Below are 15600 nucleotides of genomic sequence, written 5' to 3' on the forward strand. Positions count from 1 at the left end.
AACGCAACAAGCGTGTGTACTTTAACATTTTTACGTCTATTTTTGTTCGGTTTTCTTAATGGTTAATGAAAGTTGCTAGCCGCGGGTGAGGGGAAGGTGACTGAAGGCGGGTGGCGGTGATGGTAGTAACTTCATGCTTTCGGAGTGGGTGTGTAAAACACGGTTTCGCACCCCCGCCGCAACGCGAGAGGTGTTAGTACTAGTTTTATTATTTAAAACTAAAACACTAACATTGTCCTAATCTTTTCTCTTAACTTACCATTTTATCTTTTTCTTCTTTTAAGAATATCCAAATTACTCCCACACACACACTGACTATATCGCTTTCTTAATTTGTTTTCTCATTTTTCTATGCATGACATTTATACAAATTGACCAAGAGCGTTATGGATAGTGGAAATTTGTTTTGTTAGAAAAGTAGGGTCATGAGAAAAGCATAAGTCATAGTCCATTGCATGGGCCCTAAAGCCATAATGATTACCACTAGCTCTTGCAGTAACTAAAACGACCCTTGTGTATACAACCAAAACAACAACCACGTATTTGTGTACGTAAATGAACATGCGTGCCGAAAACCGCTCGCATACCTGGTTGGCACACTGGTTAAGAATCAATTATAAAGGTCTGAGGTTAAATTCTAACTCTTAAGTTACTCTAAGACACGTGATTTACCTCTATCATGTTGGCCAAATAAGAAGCGGACCCTAAATCCAGACGCAAAATAAGTTTGGTCACAAAACAGTCGGAAAATTAATAATAGTATCCACGAAGATTTTATCACGGTCCCAAATATCCATATTTTGTAGCACTGATGGGGACTTTGCAATAATGTAGCAGTGGTGAATTAAGCCTTGAGAAATTGGGTCAGTGTAAAGAGTGCCTTTTATTTGGTATGTTGTCTCATATGTAATTCATATTTATATATTTTTAACTTATTACATTTTATATTTATAAATTACTACTAAATTATGCATTCTCCTTAAAACTCTCATTTTTAATACACTGGAATAAGTATTATAAATTGGTTTTGCGATTTTCTGAGCATGGCGCTTGTAGTCGGATTCGAAAACAATTTTTCTTATGAAAAAAGGACCCACTTTTAGTATGTGTTTGTACACTCAAAAAATTTTAGAAAGCTCTAGGTTGAGTGGTGGGATGACTGACTGATGAAAAACTTGTTAAGGTAACACTAAGGTGACGAATGGTGAAAAACAGAGCATGGGGTGCATTAAGTATGGCTATATAGACTAGACGAACATATATCGATGTTAATCATGAAATATGTATCGGCGTTTGAACCATACAAAACTACTAAAAAAAATTAGTTTGAAATTAATAATATATATCTACCAATTTTTGCAAGTTATTTTACTACAATTAATGGTTGGTGACACCAATGTTTTAAAACGTTACGTATCGACCGGTTAAACTGGTTATGCCGGATTTCGGTAAGGCGGCCGGTATTTTTAAGCAATTTGCTAAAACATCGTACCGCCAATTATTTTAAAATTAACGATTTAAACTGGCAAACCGGTTTTAAAACCAAGAGATTTTTGATACTTATTGCGGCCATATTTTTTGAAAATGACTTTTAACCTAACAGATTAAATTAAAACAAGTAAACACAGTAAACAACGATTCATTAATCAACCAATTTTGTATCCTGCAAATCAAAGGTTGGTTTCGTTACATCTTTTGTAATTGATTTATTTCAAAAACAAAGTACAAACATCTTATTTGACTCGATCATATTAATGTACTTTAGAGTTATTTTTAGAGTTGTAGTTGTATTTATATGAAATTATAAGGTAAATTAATATTTAACCCGTTGAACCTTTGATACATTCCGGATTAACCGATTGCACCAATTTTAAACCAAATACGGTATGGGTAAAATACCGGTTTTAAAAATATTGGGTGAAACTCGATATTGTTTGAGAAACTACGTTTTGTCATACGGAAATTCAAAGAGAATTTTTTGGAAGGATTAATTAGGCAAAGTTAGTAAATGAAAAGGATAGCTCAACTGGTATTTTCGTACTCTTATATATATTTTATAGCATTCAAAGGCAAAAACTGTACTTTGACAATCAAGTGAGTATGATTAGTTGTTAGAATTGAAAGGTTAAGTACACAAGTATTTTATAATGCCCAAAATATGAACCTGGTATTAGAATATGAATATGTCTATAAGATTTGTTTTATCAACCACCCAACATTTTAATAAAAAAAACTAATTTCTTTTTTTTCTACATACACAACTTAACCTAACCAATTTTTTGTTTTTATTCATAACCCAACCAATCAGATAATATCATAATTTTGTAAAAAAAACTTTGAATTTTTACAGGTAACAAAACCAATTTTACATATAATAATATTATAAAAAATAAATGTTTTTAAAAGTGCTCCGTTTTTAACAAAATTTATATCAAAATGCTCATAAAAATAAGCTAAACAAGGCTGTGTTTTTAAATTTTTAAAATAGAAAAAATTACAAATTTTCTCCTTTTGAATTACCTAAATTACGTAATGGGTCCTTTTCGAAAATAACTTTCACTCTTTATCCTTTATTTTCATGTTTGGCTTAATTTTATTTCTTTACATTAACGACGTTAAGTTTTTTCAGTTAAGTAACCCCATGTGCAATGCATATGAGGGTATATTTGTTCTTTTACCCTTTTAAGACCTATTTGTGTAAATTAACTAAACTATAATATAGTTAAAACTCATTTTCTTTAATCTCTTTATATCTCTATATCCATCACTATAACGTGTAACCACCCGCTCCACCATCAACACTGTTGCTGCCTCCACCCCCACACCACCATCGTTGGCCAATTCCCATAAACCCCTTCGATGTTGGGTTTCAATTTTCCCCAACACCAAATTCCACTTCAATCGCACGCATTTCAACACAATTTTGGTTCAATTCACCATCAGAAGATGTGATCGCCATCATAATCTGTAACAAGCAGTGTTATATATGTTGAATCTGAGCTCAATATTCCTCTTAGATTTTGATTTCACCCTACGGAAGAAAAATTCATTGTTTATTACCTCCGTTAGAAACCCCAGCCCGCACATGAGATCCTTACCGTGCCAGCTTCCTGGAACTTCGTGGTGGCGATGGATGGTTACAGGCGACGATAGTGGTAGTGGGTGGTTACCGACCGTGTTGAAGGAGAGTGAGATATAAGAGAGAGAGAGAGAGAGAAAGAGAGTGAGAGACTACAAATAGCGAAAAGAGGTGCGACTAAATTACAATTTTGATTAAATTACATAAATAGTCTTTAAGTGGTAAAAAGACGAAAATGCCCTCATGTGAAATGCACATGGAGTTATTTAACTAGATAACTTAACATTCGTTAGTGTAAATGACTAAAATCGAGTCAAACATGCAAATAAAGGACAAAGAGTGAAAGTTATTTTCGAAAATGACACATTTCGTAATTTAGGTAATTCAAAAGGACAAAATTTGTAATTTTTTCTTTAAAATTAATTAAATAATATAAATTATTAAAAAATCAAATTATATACAAAAAAAATTGTTTGAAAGAAAAGAATGAAAAAAAGAATACTTAAATGAAAGTTGGGTCATGGCCTGAGCTGCTCTCACCGCTGGGCTATGTAATCTTGTTGATTTAATTTATCTTTTTAATTGATAAATAGCGTAACAACCTCATTGGAGGTTGTTGATAAAACTAGTCTAAGGGTAGGGTAAACGTAAAAAACAACGGTTTGATAAGAAGTATTAAGGCAGGCCCGTGGGCCAGCGAAAACAAGTTAGACCTATTTAGGTTCACATTTAATTAAGGCCTCCAAGTCCAAAAAAAACATTATATGTAGATATGTTATAACGGGTAAAGTAAATTCAAAATGATACCTAGTCTGATACTTTTTCAAGTGTAGAATATGCTAATCAGCGGGTTGGGGGAGGCTTTTGTTAAGTTCTACTCTAACCTTATGGGTACGGTGAAGGTCGATCCATAGATAAAAATAAGCATGTCTCGTCGGTATATTCGAAATAATATAAAACTTTATCCATTAAAAGTTATAAATAAAATCCAAATATAAATAAAATTAGTTATAGTAATATGATATTAAATAATACAAGTAAAAGGCTAAAATGTCTTTCACTACGTGTTTGGATGTTAACACATCGTTGACCATGTGTTTTGAGACCTAACTCATCTTTGACCATGTGTTAGAAAGTAAACAAATCATCGAAGACGTGCTACGCTTTCTAACAAATGGTTAAATATGATTTAGAGGGGACATTTTGGGAATTCTAAAGTTTATGCGACAAAAATGAAATCTCTTTTCAAAGTATGTCCATTTTTGGGAATTTTCCCTAATTTTTTAAATAACAAGATATAATAATATTAGATTTAATTTATTAACTAAAACAACGGGAGGCGGCGAGTTTTGAGCTAACATGGAGGGGAGACGATGGGTTTTGAGCTAGCATGGCAGGGAGGGGATGGGTTATGAGTTAATATGACGGGAGGCAGCGAGTTAAGAAACATGTCGTCTTGATTTCCTAACGTAGAGGCGAAGACGAGTTAGAAAAAGGACAAAGAGACAATTTAAATTTTGGATTTTAGAGAGACATATTTGAAATCTTTATCTAAAAATGGGATATTTTGGGAATTTTATAATATAATTTTAATAAAGCTATAATTGGTTTAATTGAGGTAATTAATAATTATTAAATAGTAATAAATGCATTAATTGTTATATCATTTAACATAAAAATTTATTAAATGAAAGGAATTGTAATTAAAAAAATTAGTTAGTTAGGTGGAAAACTTATAAATGAAAATTGATTAGTTGTCATTCCATGTGAATGACATATTTAAAGGCCAAGTGGAAAATATGTTTTGTTTTAATATATTAGTTAGATTAGATTATTTTCATTAAAACTTTAACATTATTAGAGAGAGAGAGAGAGAAGTGTTTAACAAAAGAGGGCCACATAAAAAAAGATATAAAGGCAACACGAGTCATGAGATCCTTAAGAACTCAATGTCTCCCATCACGTGTACAAAACATAAAAGAAACATGCAGGATTTTCTTGAGGTTGTGTTTCTTAACACTTGGCCTCTCGTGCCATCAATATTATCCGTTTGTCAACAAGAAGTGTAACATTCGTTATGTTTAAAACCCGAAACCCGACCATTTTTTTTAAATTCTATTATTCGGATTCACGCTCTTATGATCATATTATTTTCGTTGTGTTTAATTTCATTTAAAGTACCGCTTATGCGCATTTTAACCCCTAGTTCGAGCAATATTTGTTTTGCATCCTAAACTCCAGGGACCAAGTTGCGAAGCATTTCTTATGAAAAAGGACCCACCTTTAGTATGTGTTTTATGCCCTCAAAAAGTTTTAAACAGCCCTAGGTTGAGTGATGGGTGTGACTGACTGATGAAAAACTTGTCAATGTGATACTAAGGTGACGAATGACGAAAAACATAGCATGGGGTGTATTATGTATGGTGTTATAGACGAACATATCGATGTTAATCATGCAATATGTATCGGCATTTAAACACAAAACTACGAAAAATTTATGTGGAAATTAATAACACATACCAATTTATGCGAGTTATTTTATTGCGATTAATGGTTGGTGACACCAATGTTTTAAAACCGTAATGTATCGGCCGGTTATACTGGATTTCGATAAGGCGATCGGTATTTTTAAGCATTTGGCTAAAACATTGTACCGCCAGTTAATTTAAAAATAACGATTTAAACCGGCAAACCGGTTTTAAAATCAAGAGATTTTTGATACTTTTTTGCGGCTCATATTTTTTAAAAATGACTTTTAATCTAGCTGATTAAATTAAAACAAGTAATCAACGATTCGTTAATCAACCAATTTTGTATTATGCAAATCCAAGGTTGGTTTCTTTATATCTTTTGCAATTGATTAATTTCATATACAAAGTACAAACATCTTATTTGACTCGATCATATTAATGTACTTTAGAGTTATTTTTTGAGTTGGAGTTGTACTTATATGGAATTATAGGGTAAACTATTTAACCTGATTGAACCTCTCGGTATATTCCGGTTCAACCGATTGTACCAATTTTAAACCAAATACGGTACGGATAAAATAATCGGTTTTTAAAACATTCGGTGACACACGATACTGTTTGAGAGACTATGTTTTGTCATACGCAAAGTTCAAAATAAAAAATTTTTGGAAGGATTAATTAGGCAAAGTCAGTACATGAAAAGGATAGCTCAACTGGTGTCTTCGTACGTTTATATATGCTTTATAAAACATTCAAAGGTAAAACTGTACTTTCACAATCAAGTGAATATGATTATTTGCTAGAATTGAAAGGTTAAATACATGTCTTTTATAATACCTAATATATGAAAGTAGTCTTAGAATATGAATATCTGAATGTCTTTAAGGGTAGGGTAAACGTAAAAAATAATGGTTTTATAAGATGTATTAAGGCAGGCTCGTGGGCCAGTAAAAACAAGTTACAGCTTATGTTCACATTTAATTAAGGTCTTCAAGTCCAAAAAAACATTATACAGATATATTATAATGGGTAAAGTAAATTCAAAATGATACCTAGTCTGATACTTTTTCAAGTGTGGAATATGCTAATCAGTAGGTGGGGGGGGGGGGGGCTTTGTTAAGTTCTACTCTAACCTTATGGGTACGGTGAAGGTCGGTCCGTAGATAAAAGTAAGCATGTCTCGTCGGTTTATTCGAAATAATATAAAACTTTATCCATTAAAAGTTATTAAATAAAAACCAAATATAAATAAAATTAGTTATAGTAATATAATATCGAAAAATACAAACAAAAGGCTAACATGTCTTTGACTACGTGTTTGAATGCTAACACGTCGTTGACAATGTGTTTTGAGTCATAACTCATATTTGACTATGTGTTAGAAAGTATAGCACGTCTTCGATGACGTGTTATACTAACACATTTGTGGGACAAAAAATGGAATCTCTTTCCAAAGTAGGCACATTTTGAGAATTTTCCCTAATTTTTTAAATAACAAGATATATTAATATTAGATTTAATTTTTTTAGCTAACACAATAGGAGGCGACGAGGTTTGAGCTAACATGGAGGGTAGATGATGAGTTTTGAGCTAGCATGACGGGGAGCTGGGGAGGCGACGGGTTATAAGATAATATGGTGGGAGGCGGCGAGTTAAAAAACATGTCGTCTTGATTTCCTAACGTATAGGCGAAGACGAGTTAGAAAAGACAAAGGGGCAATTTAAATTTTGGATTTGGGATAGACATATTTGGAATCTCTTTATAAAAATGGGATATTTTGGGAATATAATCTAACTAATCTATTAAAGTAAAAATGTTTTTCACATGGCCTTCATAGGATGACAACTAATCAATTTTCATTTATACATATTCCACATAATTAACTATTTTTTAATTATAATTCCTTCAATTTAATAAATTTTTATGTTAAATGATATAACAAAATTAATGCATTTATTACTATTTAATAATTATTAATTACCTCAGTTAAACCAATTATAACTTTCTTAAAATTATATTATAAAATTCCCAAAATATCTCATTTTAAGAAAGCTATAATTGATTTAATTGAGGTAATTAATAATTATTAAATAGTAATAAATGCATTAATTGTTATATCGTTTAACATAAAAATTTATTATTATTTTTTTTTGGAACGACCAACTAAGTAACGCTGGGTACTCCGTACGCGGCCCCCATTGGCTAAAGTAGCCCGAGCCGGCCACGAGTCCGGACGGACGGAGCCCCTAGCGGTCCACCTATTGAAGGATTCTCCGGATAAAACCCGACCCAAACGCCCGACAACCCGCACGACAGCGAGGAGCCGGTAAAACCAGGTGGGATCAGGACTCGAACCCTGGCAAGTCAGGGTCATCCCTCATATCTCCCATATAAATTGGCGATAGTGAGGTTTGAACCCCCTATCTTTCACCAATAAAGTGAGTGCTCTACCATTGAGCCACATCCAATTGAAGAAATTCTAATTAAAAAATTAGTTAATTATGTGAAATATGTATAAATGAAAATTGTTTAGTTGTTATCTCATGTGGATGGCATATTGGAAGACCATGAAAATTGATTAGTTGACGGGGCCGGCCCGCTAGTTTATGTGACTAAAGCTAGGGCTTTAGGCCCAGAAATATTCAAGGCCTTAATTTATAAAAGTACAAATCATATATAAGTTTTAAGTTAAACAGAATAACATGAAAGAATCCTCTAGTATGGTGGTCAAATCTCATGCTTTTTTACCTGGCAACAAGGGATCGACTCCCAACAGGGATTTTAATTTTTTTGTTTTTTTTAGTGATTATTGAATGGGAAAATCAGCTCAAAGGCCCATAATTTTAAATTAAATTACATTTATTTTTTGAATAAAAATCAGCTCAACAGCCCATAGTTTTTCTTAAAATAAAAATTACTTCAATAACTTCAACAGTCCTTAATTCTAGTGAATTGTAAATATTCATACTTAGTATTTAATGTATGAGGGTGTTATCCAAAAAATATTTTTTTAATATCTTTCAATCAAATTACTTTCAAGTCCACATTTATATTTTGTTTTTTTTAATAGACAAATCAAAAATTGTCACAACGCTACGTACAAGTTTTTGTTATAAAATAGTATGTCTAAAACGAATAATATTATTTTGGTTTTATATTAACTTATTTATCTAATTAAATGTGAAACAGAATAAATAAAAAGTTGAAAACTCTTGTTTTAATAAGGCCCAGAATTTGCTTCGCTTTAGGCCTCCAAAATGGTTGAGCCGCTGCTGTTAGTTGATTATTTTCATTAAAACTATAACATTATTGTTGAGAGAGATGTGTTTAATAAAAGAGAGCCGCATAAAAAAGATATAAAGGAAACACGACTCATGAGATCCTTAAGAACTCAATGTCTCCCATCATGTGCACAAAATATAAAAGAAACATGCAGGATTTTCTTGAGGTTGTGTTTTCGTAACATTTAATCTCTCGTACCATAAATATTATCCGTTTGCACGCAAGAAGCTCACGTGGTTTTTTTCATGGTGAATACTTCTTTAGAAGCCATCCGTCCTGGTACTACTCTCATTTGAACACGTTATACTGTAGTGTTCTTCTATCGTCCACTATCATTAAGCTCAAAACCCTATTGATATTTGATGCATGAATTCCTTATGGTACAGTACACCTCATTCAAATATAATAGTGTTACAAGTGACTCATCTTCCTTGATAAGGTTTGCTCTCTCTATCGTAAAAAGATAGAAAAGAATGGATCCGCTACCATTTGTAACATCTAGCTCGTCATACCATCAATATATTCTGTTTCACCCACAAGAAGCTAGTGGATTTGTTTTTGTTTGTCTTTTTAGAAGCCTCATAAAAGGTCACACATTATAATACTACTCTCACATAAACACGCTTAATTATATAGTTCTCCTGTCATTCACTACCATTAAGCCCAAATCACGATGTTATGTTATCTAAGCCAGAGAAACCCTTCACCCTTGTGACATAGTATGAACTAAAGAGAACGATATGGAATTTGTCTAATGTAGTGTAAATTGTAATACCCCTATAACCCACCTCTATTCCTTCATCAATATAATAATGCATAATGGTATGATACCAAGACAAGACGCAGACAAACTGCAAGCACGACTATCAGAGTTTTCCATTAATTATGTGTGTATAAAACCCGGTCATGATCAGATTAAACATGCATCAAACTATAACCGTCGCGAATATTTAAAAAAATATTCAATCTAGTGATCTACCGTCAAAGATTTTGAGTAAATTCGGTTTTTTGTCTTGTCAGCCCGACCCAAAGCAGGATTAGGCAGATTCAAAAGTTACATATACCCAACCAATGTGTTTTTAAAATTTTAAAAAGTTAAAATGACCAAACTTTTCTACATAAAAGGTAAAAATACATAAACCTTTTGATATATAAATTATTAAAAACTAGTTTTTTACCCGGTGCAATGCGTCGGGACAGCCGGCAAAACACAAGTGTTGAAATTTGGGCATCGGTAAAACCCGAGCGTTACTACGGTGGGTCAACGCGAATTTGATCGGTATCCGTTACGTTCGTTACGGTATGCACACCATGGGTAAAATTTGGGCGTTAAAACCCAAAAAATTAATTCATCAAATTAACATATAAAAAATCAAAATGTTTAAAACGATGTTTATTTGGTCGGAAAACCCGGAGGTGGTAACACCCAAGTGTTGTCGGTCCTGGGCATTGAAGCCGTAACTTGACACGAATCTGGTCAGTTTTGATTACGTGCGTTACGATACTGGAGCTAAAAACAAAAAATATATGTGTGTGTGTATATATATATATTGAGATGGACTAACAGGCAATTTGGGGAGGGAGGTGTCGGTCGGTAAACTTGCGTGTTGGTGAAACCCGAGTGTTGTCGGTCACATGCATTGAGGCGGCGAGTCTGCGTGAATTTAGTCGGTTTTCCGTGAGATTTGTTATGCTACCGGAACTAAAACAAAAAATGACATTTGGTCGGTTACCACTACATTCGTTATGGTAACTGAACTAAAAGAAAAAAAAATCACGAACCAATATGGTGCCGTCAAGTGATCCAATAGGACACTTGCGGCACCAAATTTCTTAATTATATATATTAGTAATTTGGGAAAATTCCCAAAATGTCCCATTTTAAGAGAGGTGTCAAATATATCCATTTCAAAATTTAAATTCCTTATTTGTCCCCTTACTAGCATCTCGTTGCCTCTACGTTAGGCGTTCGAGACGACAAGTTTCTTAACTCGTCGCATCCCCGCAATGTTAGCTCAAACTCGTCGTCTCATCGTCTATGTTAGCTCAAAACTCGTTGCCTCTCTGCCATGTTAGCTCAAAACTCGTCGTCTCCCCACCATGTTAGCTAAAAAAATTCTACCTTATCTTTACTAAAACATGGATCCTAAACTAAGTTAAAAAAAATTAAATATTTTTAATTTTATTGGTTTTTAAATTCTTGTACGTAAGATCTTGAATAATAAAACGATTAAGAAAACTAATGCATACCATCAAAATTATTTTATGTGTACCATGTTTAGATATAATTTTTTAAATAACAAAATTTATTAAATTTAATGTTTAAGCTAACATGGCGGGGAGACGACGAGTTTTGAGCTAACATGGCAGAGAGACAACGAATTTTGAGCTAATATGATAGTGAGACGACGAGTTAAGAAACATGTCGTCTCGAACTCCTAACGTAGAGGCGATGACATGCTAGTAAAGGGACAAAGATGGAATTTGAATTTTACGATGACATATTTGGAATCCATTTATAGAAAACAAACATTTTAAGAATTTTCACAATTTTGGTAAACATCAATGATGATAATCCCACTACCCAAAGTTTGCCACAATGTCACGAATCTTTGTTATTGGTCATCTTTTAGACAGTCAACCCAACCTACACCAACAACAAAACAGATGCACTAAAAAACATTATTCCTGAGGAACACAAGATTCATCAGTGAATCTTGTCCTCAATTCTTGTTGTATGTTATTATCTTCACATCACATATTTGTGGCTCTCAGATCTTCAAGATTTCAGTTTCACACAAACCCTTTATTATTTTCTTTAACTATTATCAGCCTTGCATCTTTACCATAAAAAGATTCCACTTTTAAAAGATTCAACAAGATCAAGATTTGCTCAGGCTATCATTCCTTTATCAGATTATTTGCAAAGGTATGATTTTTACAGTTTGATAATCAAACTATGAACTATTGGTCGATAATAATCCGTACTTACAGTTTGATTTTACACTTTTGTTACCATTAGCAATATCAATAGCATAATCATTTGATGTAACTCGATTTCGTTTGCGCATTTCTGCATTTCGTTCATAATCATCATCATTGTGAGAGAAACCGAGTAGAAATTAATATTATTTTATGATCATTATGCTACTGGGATTGCTTTTAGCAACAAAAGTGAAACTTGGGATTATCCTTGGTTAAACTGTAGGCAGTGTTGTAAAAATCGCTAGCCGCTAGTCGGGCGGTGGGGTGGGGACTAGCGATTAATCAGGATTAATCGGATCGGACTTTACTGCATAATTTTCAATTTTATATATACATGCACACATTTTTATATGTAATTTTCAGTTTTATACATAGATAGCACATTTTGGCCGGAAATGTGCGGGAAACCGCTGGTTTTTTTTATGGAATATTGCCAAAAACTGCTTATTTTGGTCAGAATCTCACCGTAAACAGCTGATTTTGGTCGGAGTCTCTCCGGAAACCGCCGATTTTTCCGGATTTGACCATTGACAGATTAATTGGCCGATTAGCCCAAAATTAATAGTGAAGTCGGGACTAGCGATTAATCGGGGAATAATCCGCGCCTAATCGGGATTTTTACAACACTGACCGTAGGTATAGATTATTATTTGCCACTGCTATACTGTTATAGTGTGGATTATTAAAATCTAATTTTCCTTATTTGATTTATTAATTATTTTAAAGTTTGTTTGTTAGTCATTATTTTATATCTAGTTTGAATATTAGAATAGTTATTGACGTTTAATCGTTGATTCATTATCATTAGTTGGTTAGCTTTATCAGTAGTTTGTTTCGCTTCGAAATCAATAATAGTTGTTTTAGCTTTTGAAAAAGTTGGCAAATACATTGAACTTGGACAAGCTCTTTTATTACCAAACATATTTGTGATGTTTAGAAAGTTGTATCCAAACAACTACAAGCATCTTTAATTTTTTTGCAAATAAGCTATATTGATATTGTTATTTTGATGCTATTATTTTGCAGATGGGTGATGTAGCAAAGGATTTAACCGCCGGAACCGTAGGAGGGGTAGCCCAATTGGTAGTTGGACACCCTTTTGACACTATCAAAGTCAAACTCCAAAGTCAACCTACTCCGCCGCCGGGTCAACTCCCCAAGTACTCGGGTGCGATAGACGCTGTTAAAAAGACATTGGCAGCTGAAGGCGCAGGGGGCCTATACAAAGGTATGGGGGCCCCACTTGCCACTGTGGCAGCCTTCAATGCGCTTTTGTTCACGGTCAGGGGTCAGATGGAGACCCTTTTGAGGTCTGCACCTGGTGCACCCTTGACCGTGAACCAGCAGTTCATTGCTGGAGCTGGTGCTGGAGTCGCGGTCTCGTTCTTGGCTACCCCAACCGAGTTGATCAAATGCAGGTTTGTTACCAGTTTGACTTTTTCGGTCAAACTATGTGATTAAAAATCTATCTTTGGGTAGGACTGCAAACGGGTCGGGTCGGGTTTGGGTCACAGGTCGTAATGGGTTTGGGTCAGAATGGGTCGATTCAAAAGGGGGTCGGGTCAAAACAAGTTGGTTTAAAACTTTCTTTTTATAAAGTTTTTTGGGTACAGATTGCAGGCGCAAGGTGCGGGTGCAGCTGTAGTGGTGGAAGCCAGTGCAGCTGTAGTGACAGAAGCTGGTGCAGCTGGTGCAACCGCCACCGCAGCCAAAGCCGCAACAGCAGCGGTGCCAGTGAGGTACGGCGGTCCAATGGATGTGGCAAAACAGGTCTTAAGATCCGAAGGCGGGATTAGAGGTCTATACAAAGGATTATTCCCCACACTAGCCCGTGAAGTCCCAGGAAACGCAGCAATGTTCGGTGTTTACGAGGCATTAAAACAGTACATGGCTGGTGGGACCGACACGTCCGGGTTAGGCCGTGGCTCGCTGATGTTGGCAGGTGGGTTAGCCGGTGGCGCATTTTGGGCTTCGGTTTACCCGATCGACGTGGTCAAGAGTGTGATCCAGATTGATGATTATAAGAACCCGAAGTATTCTGGGTCGATCGACGCTTTCAAAAAGATTCTTAAAGCCGAAGGAGTTGGTGGTTTGTATAAAGGGTTTGGACCCGCTATGGGTCGAAGTGTGCCCGCGAATGCTGCTTGTTTTCTAGCTTATGAAGTCACTAGGTCTTATTTGGGCTAGATGTTAAAGGATCAATGTTTTTAATATTCATTGTAACAAATAATTTAATTACTTTTTACTATTGAAGCATTTATATTCCATATACATCTTTGATTAATTCTTTTGACTGAGTAATAAACTCTGCACTAAAAACTCCATACCTTTAGTTCAGTCAACAGATAAAAAAGGGTACACTTTAACTAAATGCACATTGTACGCGCGTGTGTTTATGTACATATATATATACAGACACGCGCGTACACTATTGTAAAAAAAATATAAATGGTTAGAGTGAATGATGAATTACAATCTCAGTCATCACTGCCACTACTTTCAAAACCATATATTTATAATATATGGTTTGTAAATTGTAATTCATAGGTATTAAGATTTATTTTTGTTACACATATCTAGATGAAGCAAGTCACTAGGAACCACCCGAATATATCGAGATGGCGATGCATATTTTCGTTTGGTAAAAAAAATAACGAGTGTGTGCGTTTGAAGGCGCCCGTCGCAGAGGCGAAAAGTAAAAGTTATTTGCTAGATCAGATTGAGTCACTCGAAGATCGTCTTATTCAGGTTTTTTATTTTTTTTATTATTATTTTTTTATGACTTTATGATAAAACTTTTTTTTTTCGATTTTCAGCTTTCGTCAGAGATTGAAAGTCGAAGAGCGACACGCGGTTTGAACACAGGGCCGACGGGTACTGGGACACGAGAGGTACTGGCTTCTTCGTACCCGGTTTTTAATAATCATAAGTCCAAATGCAAGCATGCATTTTCTTCAGATATCCTTCCCCTCAGTACTGGTGGTGAATTACAGGCTGATTGTTATATGGTATAGATAATGATATTGTTGAAACAACAGCTGCTGCAGCAGCAGCAGCAGCAGCAACAACAACAACAACAATAATAATAATAATAATAATAATTACCTGAAGTTTTAAGGTTAAAAACTTCGTACCCGCAATAACTGGCCCACCTCTACCCGGACCTGACCCGGTAAAATCCGATAAAAACCCAGCAAAACCGATTAAAAACCCAACTATACTCACCTCTAGGCTCTAGGTTGACGGGTCCAACCCCGAAACAAACCTGAAAATTTTGCACGAATCCAAACCTGAAATCGTGTTAAACACGTGAACCCGAACCTGGCACGCATATTTGCAGGTTGACCTGAACGCCGACCCGTTTGATCCGGAAGATTTTTTTTATTGTTTTTACGTATTAATACTTTAAATTCAGATCTTTACATAAATATAAAATCTATATTAATCTTGTGTGAATTTACTTTTGTTTGATATGTAATGTTTAATATAAAGTTATAAATTAAAATAGAATATTACGTTTTTTAGTCTGTATCAGTTCTTGGCACGTCCTGAAACCCGACACGAAAAAATATAGATTTTTGGGTCGGCTGGCACGACCCGTTTCTTAAATAGGTCAACCCGACCCGTCTAAAAAGCGGGTCAACCCGAACCCGACCCGTAAAAAGCAGGTTGACCTGTTAAAGAATTTTAGAGAAATTAATATTTTATTTTTAAAGATAAGAAGTTTTAAATTTTAAAATTAAGTACTTTGATTTATAATTTTTCATATATCTGTTAACTTT

The 15600-nt window shown here is 34.4% G+C and overlaps 1 protein-coding gene across 1 annotated transcript; it reads left to right on the forward strand.

The window, feature by feature from the left end:
• Positions 1–11501: 11501 nt before the first annotated feature.
• On the forward strand, positions 11502–14057 carry LOC143611524 (mitochondrial carnitine/acylcarnitine carrier-like protein). The gene is made up of 3 exons (XM_077085722.1): positions 11502–11762; positions 12845–13236; positions 13432–14057. Exons 2-3 carry the CDS (start codon positions 12845–12847, stop codon positions 14003–14005), a joined length of 966 nt encoding a protein of 321 aa, XP_076941837.1. The 5' UTR covers positions 11502–11762; the 3' UTR covers positions 14006–14057.
• Positions 14058–15600: the final 1543 nt, after the last annotated feature.

Source organism: Bidens hawaiensis, unplaced genomic scaffold (assembly GCF_021521415.1).
Source record: "Bidens hawaiensis isolate Kalapana, Puna unplaced genomic scaffold, B.hawaiensis_p1.1 tig00031486_1, whole genome shotgun sequence".
NCBI lineage: Eukaryota > Viridiplantae > Streptophyta > Magnoliopsida > Asterales > Asteraceae > Bidens > Bidens hawaiensis.

Excerpts from the sequence above, each read along its gene's own strand:
- LOC143611524 (XM_077085722.1), top strand. The coding sequence starts at position 12,845 with ATGGGTGATGTAGCAAAGGATTTAACCGCCGGAACCGTAGGAGGGGTA. Across the intron at positions 13,237-13,431 it reads ACCGAGTTGATCAAATGCAG|ATTGCAGGCGCAAGGTGCGG; the intron begins GTTTGTTACCAG and ends TTTTGGGTACAG.